Source organism: Coccinella septempunctata, chromosome 3, assembly GCF_907165205.1.
Source record: "Coccinella septempunctata chromosome 3, icCocSept1.1, whole genome shotgun sequence".
Classification (NCBI taxonomy): domain Eukaryota; kingdom Metazoa; phylum Arthropoda; class Insecta; order Coleoptera; family Coccinellidae; genus Coccinella; species Coccinella septempunctata.
Window position 1 is genome coordinate 36,443,774 of NC_058191.1, and position 12,752 is coordinate 36,456,525.

At 34.3% G+C, this 12,752-nt stretch overlaps 1 protein-coding gene across 1 annotated transcript in view; it reads left to right on the top strand.

Annotated features, from left to right (window-relative positions):
• The window catches only part of LOC123310412, a 32,025-nt gene extending 19,517 nt beyond the window's left edge, over positions 1 to 12,508 (top strand). Inside the window, exons 7-13 of the mRNA XM_044893880.1 lie at positions 945 to 1,235; positions 1,428 to 1,542; positions 9,341 to 9,505; positions 9,869 to 10,127; positions 10,777 to 11,258; positions 11,343 to 11,664; positions 11,795 to 12,508. Of these exons, the coding sequence (XP_044749815.1) occupies positions 945 to 1,235; positions 1,428 to 1,542; positions 9,341 to 9,505; positions 9,869 to 10,127; positions 10,777 to 11,258; positions 11,343 to 11,664; positions 11,795 to 12,235 (2,075 nt within the window). The 3' untranslated portion in view covers positions 12,236 to 12,508. The remainder of the gene's footprint in view (positions 1 to 944; positions 1,236 to 1,427; positions 1,543 to 9,340; positions 9,506 to 9,868; positions 10,128 to 10,776; positions 11,259 to 11,342; positions 11,665 to 11,794) is intronic.
• Positions 12,509 to 12,752: the final 244 nt, after the last annotated feature.

Here is a 12,752-nt window from a genome sequence, read left to right on the forward strand (position 1 = left end):
GTCATGAAACAAGGTTGTTAACAAATCAAACGGCAACACGGATCTCATTCATTTATTTTGTTGTTTCATAGGGTGACTTGGGACAACGCCAAATAAATATAAGCAGCGCATTGGCAGTAAGAAATATGTCGATTTTTCTCAGGATATTATTATTTACTTTATTTTCACAAAGATATCACCAAAGAAATCAAAGTTTTTCGTTTAGTTTTTTTTTTAGTTTCAATATATTTACTTCGGCTGAAATAGGGGTTTATCATTTGATTTCCTTACCGAATTTCTATATAGTCACGAATTATAATGTTTTCAAAATAGACACCGTCCCAAGTCACCTATTTCATTTGAGTGTTGAGAAATCAATGGATTTTAACTAGTGTCTCAAGCCTCCCGAATCGGTGGGTGACTTGGGGCAAGTATATTTTATTTATTTTTTAAATTTATATTCGAATTTTTAAGCATTGTATGTTATCCTATTAGTCTTGGTCATTGAGCATATTCAAACCTCTTTTTCAGATAAAAATAGGTCACCGTTTTTGAAATATGACAAGTTGTATTAAAAAATCGTCCCAAGTCACTCAAATCCAGGGTAATGCACTGGTTTAGAGTAATTTGATATTCAAAAATAAAAAATATCTGTAAAATTTCAAAAATTGAGTACCTACTTGTGCTGAATACAACTCTGTTGAACAGATCCACTTGAAACATAACACATATGTGTAGTGCTTGTTATTCTGAAGGGAGTTTTGTTGTCAAATCGGAAAAATGGCAAACAAAAAAATGTTTCTCTTGACCTCAAGTATCTACTGCTAAAATTTACGTACCTACATGTCAAAGACCATAAGCTATAAAATTCTACTGGTATTTCTATCATTATGTGAAGCTCATTTATCAATTCGATGTTAAAATGCATAAAACTAAAAATGTACCAAACTGCATTTTTTTTTCAGGAATACTCCGACCGGTCTACTGTATCCTGCCCTCACCAGAAGAAAGCGATGAAGGACCGCCTTTCTACTATCCAGAGGATTACATACGTGGCAGATCCATCCTCCCTCCAACAGAAAAAACTAGGAGTGAATCACAAGATCGTTCCAAGTGGAAACAGGGAGGTCCAAGACGAAGGTTTTCCACGAAGTACGACATAAGGAAAAGCTTCTCCTCTGATCAATTGTATCACAGTCAGCCCATAAGTTTAGATTATAGAAATAATGTGACTTCCACCTCCTCAGTTTCCTCAGGTAGGTTTTGAGTGTTTTTTTTTTTGTTATTGAAGTAATGAAAACCTATGCAAATATTCACCAACAAAAATACCAAAACTTCCTGAAAATATTCCCAATGTATCGTAAATAAGTCCTTCATACGTATCATTCTTTTTGTTTCGGATCTACTACTGTATATCTTTATTAGCCATTTTTCCTTATTCTTTGCAGGATCAGATTATAGTAGTAGTAATGGAAGCCAAAGCAGAAGCATTCACTGGCAAGGATCAGGAATACCTGTCCTAAGACCACGTGGATATTGGGGTTCTTATTCTGATAAATCCAGGTGAGCAACCTCTTGAAATGAAGTTATTCTGTGATCTCTTATTCGTATCTATTCTTGAGATGCCCTTGATTCCTAATTGAATGAAGCCTCAGAACGAGATTCGCAAGATTTTGTTGATTGCCCAATGTACGATGTGACATGACAAACTTGTACTTGAAATGTTGCGTAATTAAAAAAAAGTGACCAATTCTCTTTGAGTCCTATTCAAGTTGAAGTTATCTTTTCGAAAATCATCGAAGGGAGATAATAGAATAGAATAGAGTACAATAGGCTTTTATTTTTAAAATTATTGATACATAAATATACATCAACAAAGAGGAAACATCGAACTCAAGAATTTGCAGATATTATGAAATATGTAACTGTAGGTAGGTACCTACTTTGCAGATTTATTACGTAGAGATGATTGATAGAATGTGAGGACATGCAGTATCTCGGTTACTCTATGTCCAATATATTCTAGAAAAAAATCTTATTACAAACTTGGAACAGAAAAAAGGTATAAGTATACTTCATTCAACTTTATTTTAGCAGTCGGTTGGCCATGGAAATTTGACACATTTCACTCTGTATAGTACGAAAATGTGGGGTTATGAAGCTTGTCAAAACATTTTTGGGTTTTAAATCAACGCTATGTTGCCCGTTCTACGTAAAAGTTTCTGTTATTACGTATTTTATCACAATGTCGAATCTCTTCGGAAAATATCTGACGAACATAATTGAAGTTTATACAAACTGATTGAAGGCATACCAAATCCAGTTATTTGCATGGAAGATACAAGAGATCAGTATAATATCCTAATTTGATAGCTTGAGGAGAGTTAATGTTCGTTATCTTCTTTGGCTAAAGTTTGAATACGTTACATCAGTTGTAGATTTCAAAAATATTAACCCGAAGATGAAATGCATATGATGCAGTGGTTGGAAATGGGTATCTCCCGAAGGAATTAACAGATAATTACAAGAATGTTAAATTTTTCAATAAAAATCATCTTGCATCAATATAAGTAAAAGGAGTTGAAGGAAGTTTCAAGTTAAGATGCAACTTCACCGTTGAACAAAAATTTCACATGAATAAACAGTAACAGGGCAACTTGCGCGTATTTGTGGCTATTCATCTTAATACATTGATGTAATTATAATATTTAGGTATTTATTAGTACCTTAAGACATTTACATTGTATAGGACAAGTCAAATGAAAAACAGAAAAATCCATTTTAGGGAACTCATTCTCCGATGACATTTATCGAAAATCCTGTAGTTAACTTTTCGCATTAATTCACTCAAACATAAAATTCTCAAATGCCACCACTTTTTTGGGTCTCCCAATAGAAGGAAATTCTTTGTAATACTCTTCATTCACAATCTTTCTGATTGTGGAAATATTCAGCTGAAATATAAGTCGTTTAGATTCAGATGAAACATTATATAAATTCTCTTACCTTGAATATGTTCGCTACCGTCTGACGAATTGTGGATTTTAGAATATCAGGGTATAACTATTTGAATGAGCGGACCTGAATTCTAAATAGCTCTTCCTGAAACCCTGTCTCTTTTTTAAATCACTTTCGTCATTTTCGAATTTTCGTAATAAAAATTGATATTAGTTGTGGCAACGACGTTATGACATTAACGACATTTCATGAGTGCCAACCTTACTCCGTTCTAGTTACAAAAACTTGAGAAAATTATTTCATGGCCAACCGACTGCTAAAATAAATTTGAATGAAGTATACATAATTGTATTCTTTACAAAACACATCCTAATTAAGTTGGGTAAAAAGAAATGAAATTAGAAACTATATTCTTTTCGTTCACAAAATTTTTCAGGTCATATTCCATTTCTTCTATTTTCAAATGGCGAAGAAACTTTTCTCATAAAAAAACATTATTACACTACTGTAAACGTGACCAAAGATTAATAAACTAGGGCATTCAATGTGAATTTCAGAAACAGATATCAACAACATAGCGAATATATCAATTGGAAACTATAGAAGGCATGATATATAGCGCCTTATACTATTTATAATTTTTTTCTAGGAACTTTTAAATGCGATGCTATAACTCTAACCCACTGACAGAAAACCAATGGACCTGTCAAAACTGCAAACTCAAATCTCTTTCTTTTCGTTTCGAAAATACTGACATTTTATCGATTTTGGTCGTTACCCTGTATCACCCTGTATAACGCCAAAAAATTTTCAATTTGATAGCTGGGAACACCGAAGAGAAGTCGTCAAGCAAAACATTAATTTTTCCACACTAAGGAAAAAAACAAGTGAAAAAATACGAACATACACTAATCAAACAAAAATTTTACCGATGATTCATCTCAAACAGATATAGGTTATTTGAATCTAAGCATATGCCTACATACAATCCACTTTATTTCAATATCACCATGTATCCATAATTAGATTAAGGCAGAAATTGAAATTATAGCACTATAATTCATAATATCAGGACGGAGGATTTCATGCAAAAATCGATGTATCTGCGGCCAGTTTACTTATGGTAACTCGATTAATTTGGTACAAGAGTACCCACCGTGCAATTCATGTAACGTCCATAAGTAACAGTCGAGCATATATTAACAGAAAAAAAAATGCCTGCTTTATGGAAACCAAAGGAAATCCTATGTAGTTACTCCAAAATGGAAGATCCCCTTAACATACAGACAGTACTATTTCTCAGAACAATTTTTCTCACAAAATAACTAAATTTTGTACATGACACGCGAAATTTACTGTACCAAAACCGCTAATAACCTAAGTGTTGAACTGTTGAAGCGAAAATTTATAAATAAATAAAAATGAATATATAAACTAGTGTAACTTGAGTTCCTTTTGAATATTGAATGCAATTTCCTATCGCGTTTTCAACTGTAAAGAGATGGAAAGTGAAAGTTGAAATACGTATTTCGATTATTCTAAAAATAAAGAATTCCATTGATAAAAATTGTGAAAAAGGACGAAAAAATTTCACATTAAGTGCTTCTCTGCACAGATTTACCAATTAATTTTCGACGCCATATTTAATTGCAGATGTTAATCTTGACTAATCATAAGTATTATCCGATTCGAATTGAAACAGCCTAGTAATTGACCCACTTCACGACCCAAAGGGCCGATAATAAAATAGGCCATATATACTGAAAGGAAATGGGGTTAATGTAAGCGATCTCATATCTCATTTCTTTGAAAACCGCCTCAACAAAGACGGGTAGCTTTCTGGTTGATTCTCGAAGAACCTGCGCCATTTTGTTTGTATCGGGTTTCCTTAGTGATGTCGGCCACATAAATAAATAGTGCAGTGTTTCCTTTCAGTAGTGATCAGTGAATTTGCGAATAACGTACCGAAACTGTGATATGGTGTGGTGCGGTATGGATGTGATAATTTGCGATTGTTTTTCTTTACAGTTATTGGGTAGATCGATAGAGGTTCCTCTTAGTTTTCCTTCTATTATCTATCTGTATCATGGTGTATCATATATGCGTAAATTTTGCTAAAATATTAGACTAATTTGGGAATTTGAATTGAATTACCAGTTCTCTGAAGAAAATTCGATAAATATCGCTTTAATTTGAAATTATTTCATAAAAGTTGAAACTTTTGTATAATATCTTTTCATATTTCATATCGCTCTTTATTTTGAAATACTTATCGCAAGAATTTATTATCTTTAATGTAAATGTGAAGAATAATGAATGATATTTGGTGGAGAAATTACACGGATTTTCTAATTTTTCTATTGGCAGCTAAAGGGAATATTTCATGACATTTCAACATAAAGATGATGCTGGAATTCACCTTGACTTGTTGCAGAACAATTTTAGTTGTAGCCACACAATTTGCTAAGTTCTTTTCGAGGAATTAATTATGTGTCATTACTGTAGATAAGACTCTGCACGCAACCCTAAAAATTAGTCCAAAATTGTGACAAATTACAAAATCTTGATGGTTATTTGGTTATTACAGTTTCTTTCGATAACATAATTCAGAAAATTTACTACCTACTTACCTACACCTTGAAATTATCGTTTTATGTACAAATTATAATAACAATTACCAAGAGTTAGGTACGATAATTTTCAAGAACCAAAGTGACACCAACTATTCAAAAGCAGTGATTAAAAATACGTATAGAACGTATAGAACTATTCATTAGATCAAGTGAATCAACCATCACTAGCTTGAAAGTGGTTTTTCGCATTGCTTTTCATATGGCCGATTGTTAAAAAATCTTCTTCTAGAATTTTTTTTTCTAGTAATTTTTGATTTGGAGTACCTACATAAAAAATTGAATTTTTAAAAAAGGTAATAGGAAATTGCAAAACCAGCATTATGCCCTATATACATAATTGGCATATCAGAAATACAGTTTTGATTTCTGTTGAATGTAACAACTGTAGGTACTGTAACAAATCTACTTATCAGAACATGTGGGCTGTTATCAATAATTACATGTTCTTCATAGGCTTATAAAATTGCAAATATGGTTGCATTATGATTTCATAATCTTCAAAAACGGTATTGCTGTTTATGACATGAATTATCTACTGTGTCTTTAGATGGGAGTCTCATAAAAATTAGTTTTGTGGTTCACGTCAGAATCGATTGTTTTGTGTCTTGAAATTTTAATAGACTTCTGAGAAAACAACTGCTGACTGAAATTGTATCTATTTGGACGTTACAGAAACTTTATTAAATCCATTTTAAGCAGAAGGCAAGGACTTGCTTTATGATTTTTTAACCTATCTTGATAATACCGAAATGAAGAGAAAAAGAAATATTATCAGCTAGTGTTTTATAAATATTTTATCATAAATACACATAATCGTAAATATACAAAATTCCTGAAGTTGTTCCAACTTCATCCGACTATTACCCACTTAGCCTGAATTACTTTTAGATATTCGAGAAAATTACACCAGGATAAAATTTCTCCCCTTCATTACCTGAAATCGACTATCGCTTGGTTATAAAGATTATTCTTTGTACAATTTAACAGACTGTTTCCATAGTTTTGAATTACTTCATCCACGTTGATACGTAGAGGTCAAAATCTAAAACACACCAAAATTTGAACAAAATTAAACCAATCAATTAATCTGTTGTCTCCTGAAGTTAAAATATGCATGCCCTAATTTCATTCCTGTTTCTTCCAGATTAATGAACAAAAATTTCGTGCACATACACTCACCGGCAAAAAATTCGACACCTGAAATTTTGCTGAAGTTCGTTGGCCAAGAAGTTGGACTACAAAGACATAATTTTTTTCACCCGGTGTAAATGAGCTATCAACATTTTTGGGAGATTTTTCTGGAGTTTTTTTTTTGATACCAACGAATTTATCTACAATTTGGCGTAGCCACAATTGAAATCGATGAAAAATTCTTGGACAACGCAAAATTTTAGGTGGCCGAGTGTATTCGATATCGATTTTTTCAGGCTAGACTCGTATTAGGTGATAATTAAAATGTCCGTCTTACAGCTATTTCTGTATTCTAATCGCCCCTCGCTGTCTGTAGAAGTATACACGTTCCAAATCAAGAATTCATCATTTTCCTGTCAAGAAGAATGAACGCTGTTTCACTTATGCATTATAAGTTGAAAAAGGTTACGTCAGAACTTTGATTGAGTTCCTATTAACGAAAATCAAGGCGCACTTCGTGGAATAGGACAGTGGAAGGTTGAATTTTGACTCATGAGGTCAGGCAGAGGTCAGTTTCCGAGAATCGATCTTTGAAGGGGTCAGAACGACTTAAATATAGGGTATTCACCCTATTCGGCCCCTTTATTCAAATCGAATGTATGAAAGATTAACAGGCAGGTGATGATTAAATTCGAATGGTTCTTTCGAAAAATCGAATGTTACGAAATAAACTGTTTTCTTCAATCAGTTGGACTTTGGACTTCAACGCCCACAACAAAGATTTTTCCGAAATACTAGTTGGAACAATAAAAGGAGCTTTGTAATTGACAAAATGGGAATAAATTTTTTTCTCGAAAAATTTGAATGCTGGTTTAATTCATACATCTATGGGATATGATGATGGGGTATATATACCATATATATTAATTCATATATGGTATGAAAATATAGCGTGCATTTTCGGAAGCCTACCTCCCTACGTTCAGATTTTCATCTTGGAAATGGCATTTCAAAAAAATTGCAATTTTCAAGCTGCGATATCTCCTGTTTTATTCGTCTGATCCAATTGGGATTTCCGGTTATATAATCAGCGTTGCCTAGGCTTCCACCATAGCACAAAAACTCGATTTCGAAAATCTCGATTTTTTAGGTCAAAAATGAGCAAATGGTTAGACCCCCCTAAAATCACTTATTTGCTACTCTGTCTGAAAATCAGGATGTTATATTACTGTCCTAAGATATGGAGTGCATAGAATTTGTTTTGAAGATTCTAGAAAACCAAACAGTAGATGATTCAATGGAGAATTGCACTCCAGAGAGCTCTTCGAAGTCAACTCGAAAATGAAAAGTGGAAAAAAAAAAAAAAATTCTCCTAAACAGTGTCAGATATTCGGAATTTTTGTATGGAAATATGGGTTCTCGAACACACTGAATCTATTCAAAGTAATTTCGAAGGCCTACCTCCGTTCGTTCAGATTTTCATCTTGGAAATGGCATTTTTCAAAAATTGCAAATTTCACTTGAGAATTCTTCAAGACCGAACGGTTGGGCCGAGATGGATGAATTTTTCAGATTTATTACTAGAAGAATTGCTGTTTCAGAATATGTATCACATTCAGATCTACGATAATTATCCTGGTGGGTAGTCTATGGTTCAACTAGACTGAAAATTTCAGAATGCTTCATTGAGTTTGTCTCTGAATTCTCCCCAAATGCCATATTCCTAGCTTAGTTCTATTCATATATTCCACCTTTTTCTCAAATTTGCAGAGACAATTTCTTCCATGATTATAATTTTTTTTTACAGTTTTAAAGTTTAACGTCCAGTTTCAAAATCAAATTTAAAGTCACTTTAAGCTTAACGCTTCCTTTACTGTTATTTTCAGTAGGGTTGAAGGAAGCTTTAAAATTAAAGGGACTTTAGGTTTGATTATGAAACCGGCCTTAAATGAAGAGTCATTATAACAGGATCAAACTATGTTGTCTTTCATATACGAAATCTTCCAGTCTATCGATCTAAGCCCAGCTGTAAAGAAAGCAAAATTCATTGAAATTTGTCAGATACTGTTGTATATTGAGTGAAATTGAAAAAAGAACACCCAATTGAAATATTTTAATGATAAAATGTTTCATATGGCAAGATATGCTGCTGTGCCATATCGATACCTCTATTTCACTTCAATACACTGCTCACTATCCTAATCTGTAAAAAAGTGTACCTATTTCAAATTCAGTATGGAACAAAAGAATCGATGAACTGAATGAATAGGATTCTGACGCCCAGTCACAGAGGAATGTCCATTATAAAATTCAATGGTCCATTAAAATTTTCAAAAGTTTACCCATTTCATACACAGAAATAAGTATATATACAAAAAACTTTCATTGTGGTTAGTGGGTGTTCTTAATTTAATTTCATATTATGTTCAATCAATTATTTGCAGCACTCATTCCAATCATCAGTCTAAAATAGTGAAAAATAATCTTGTCACGTACCTAATATTGTTGAAGTTGTGAGCATCTTAAACATAGATGTTACGCAGAAATTCCCCGAATTTAAGTTGCCGTAGTGATATAGTGAAAGTGCCAAAATATCAGTGAGCACAAATACTGACGACATGATAAGAAACGATGAAGAGTGCAAATATAGAAAACCTTTGGGGACTAAGAGACGAAACCAAATACAAGTTTCCAAACATTTTCAATCTGTGTTCGTGCTTAAAACGGAGATCCAGAATTGGAGATGTCACAAAAATGGCCACCCCGATTTTGGAAACATCGACGTACCCTGAACCAGAAAAGAAGTAAGATATGAAAAATGACAAAATTGAATTTCATCGGCATAAGTTATGATATCTTCAATATTGAAGATACAATCATTTAAGTATTTAAAATTTAGCATCAATTGCTTAAGAGCTGAAGATCTTTAAGCTACTTCCTCAGCTCCTTCTCCAGTAACCTCCCTTCATTTCCTACAGAACCATGTAGTCCCATCAGCCAGCTTAAAAATACTGTGGATAATTTTTTTTCAGAATGCTGTTTGGCTGTTCGATGAATTAATCAACTATCACTTTTTTGTAATACTTTTTTATGGATAAAGATAAAAGATTATTCCTAATTATCTACCTATTTATATTGAGGTAAAGCAATTTGTCCTTTTTTTCCAGATCTTCTCATGAAAGTCCTTCATCTATACGGAGCATTCAGCGGCAGTCGTCGGGATCTGAATCTTCTGGATATTTTACACCTCCACACGCTGAGAGACCTAGTGCAGCTCCGAGTCCAGTTCAAAGGCCGGACTCGGTTATCAAGGCTGTTACGCCTCTGGAAAGTCCCCAGAGGATAGTCGCTTCAGCTAAGGAACCCTTAGAAACACAAACCAGCACCGACGAACCACCTGGAGAAGAAACGGTGGAGTATATAGAGGTACACGTCTTCAGATCTCATTATTTTGTTTTGTATGAACATCTAGGAAAAGGGCATCCCTATGTCATCTTATTTGCTACAATTACTAGCCCAGATACTAGGAAATCATTTATTCCATAAAGAAGTTTCTTCGGTTCAGACATTCCGAAATTCGAAATCATTGAACACATCTACAAAACGTTAATGTCAGCGAAAATAACGTATTCAATCTTCTCCAGTGCAGGTTTTCCTCAGCGCTCATAAAAATACATCATTAACTAAAAGTTTCAGAAATAAGAAGAATACACTGCCATAATTTTCAGTAAAAGTCCGAGGAGCCATCTGAAAACTTTGCTGGAAAGTTGCATTATTAAATTTTCAATAAAAATAGTCACATTTTGTTGTCTCAAAAAGCATGCCTTGGTTAGGCAAAAAATGTTCGACAACCTCGTCACTTTCTAGAGGGACTAAGTATTGTTGTACTTATTGCACCGAATTAATGAAAGATTTAGGTAGAAAAGAAAAAAGGGAAAGAATTTGTGAATTTCCTCCATAATTATTTCATTTCTTGTGACCGCCTCAATTTTCTTCTATAAAATCAATGGGAATGGTCTCTTGTTAGGTTCAGAATCAGTTAGCTCTTCCTATTCTTCATTTTCCATATTTGCAGGTGATAAATAGCATTCCTCAAGAGCCCACAATAGAAAAGTTAGAAACTGAAACTCTTCAAACGAAATCCGAGTATGAGCCAACAGAACAAGTTACAAATTTCGAAGAAGACCACAATGATCCAAACACCAACCGGAAAGGTCTCGATGAAACAGACCGAAAAGCTTCATGTCCCAGTATGAGCGAATTCGACTTGGAAATAACCAGACCCATTGTAGAAAACAGGAAATGGTCGAGATCGGAAGCAAACTTGGAAAAGAGCTTACCGATAATCGTGGATAGGAAGAATGTGAACTCAGCGCCTTTGATCAAAGACATATCGAACAACAACGCAACTGCAGATGTTGAGGAGAAAGTTTTTAATGCTCCCACGCACATCTGCAACAACACGAACATCAACATCACCATACCACTACCCGGCACCTTGATCCAGGAAGAAGAATTACCCCCGGAACCAACTTTTGTCAGGAGGTTGTCGAAAAGGTTTGTATTGGCAATTCAAATTCGCCTAAATTTGAGCAGATCTTCAATATCTACGCGTCACCACGATATCTTCTCAATTTTCAGGTACAGTCAAGTCCCCGTTCCCAAAAGAGCTGCACAGAAGTCAAAAACGGACAGCGCTCGCGGAAGCTCCAAATCAAAATCGGACGTTTTACGCGATATTCTCCATCAAATGAGTAGCCCGGAATGGGAGGTGGTCATGACGGGTTTGAGGAACTTGGGAAAACTTGCAAAGACGAACAACGAGATCATGGAGCCGCATATGCACACAATATGTTTGGCGCTCTCCAATCAGATCAAAAACTTGAGATCACAGGTCGCAAGAGCCGCTTGCCAAGCTTCTAAGGAGATGTTCATATCCTGCTCTCAGAAAGGCCTGGAAGCGGTAAGCAACTCCAAAAAATTCTCCAGTTCTTAGATCAAAGATTCCTCTCTGCTTAGATATATGGTTATCTATGAACTTATGATCACAAAACTTCAAATAGTTTTCTATAATTTTTCTTATTTTTTTGCAGGAGCTCGAGGAAATTGTTGGTCCACTTCTTCATCGTACAGCGGACACTAACAAGTTCCTTCGAGAAGATGCGAATAACGCCCTCAACGTGATGACGGAAAAAATCCACCCTGCTAAAGTTGTCACTGTCCTAACATCCAAAGGCACAACGCACCAGAATGCCATTGTTCGTTGTACTACCACGAGACTCCTGGAGCTGCTTTTCAGAATACATGGGACGGAAAAATTGTTCTCACTGGGCAAAGAAGTGAGGGACAGGGCCATTTTAGCTGGAGCCAATGCACTAACTGAAGGAAGCTTAGAAACGAGAAAGCATGCAAAGGCGCTACTGAGACACATGATTTCATATCCGAATTTCCAGAAGGCCCTCTTGGAGGCAGTACCTCCTCACACAATCAGACATATCGCAAAAACCTTGAATTCTTTGAAAAGCTCTCAGTAATGTTTCATGAAAAAAACAGACTGATCTATTTTCTACGTCTATGGAAGTTGGTGCTAAGAAATGACTTTCAAAGTAGAAAAGAATACTGTATATATTTGAAGGTTCTAGTCATTATTTTTATTTCGTTGAAATTTTTTCGATTATTAGATTTGTTTAATGAATTTATAGGTTAAATATATTTTGTTAAATGTTATTCGTTATCTCGTAGGTATACTCTTTACGTTATAGTGTTATATAAACTGTTTATACCGTGAATAAATGAATAGTATATTGTTTGCTTGTGTGTTTTCCATTCTGCGCAATCCTTATAACTCCAAAGTTAAATAACGTTTTTCCATTTTTTTTCTAGGATAAGTATGAATTATTAAAAATAAAATACTGTGGGGATGATAAGGCTTCCTCAATCTCAAATTCTACAGAACAAAACCGGAAAAAAGGGAAAAAAATTCTCGACCCCTCCTAAAAAGTTCAGAGTACAGTACCCAGAGGGCGCTCTAAAAAAAAGAATAAGTTATCA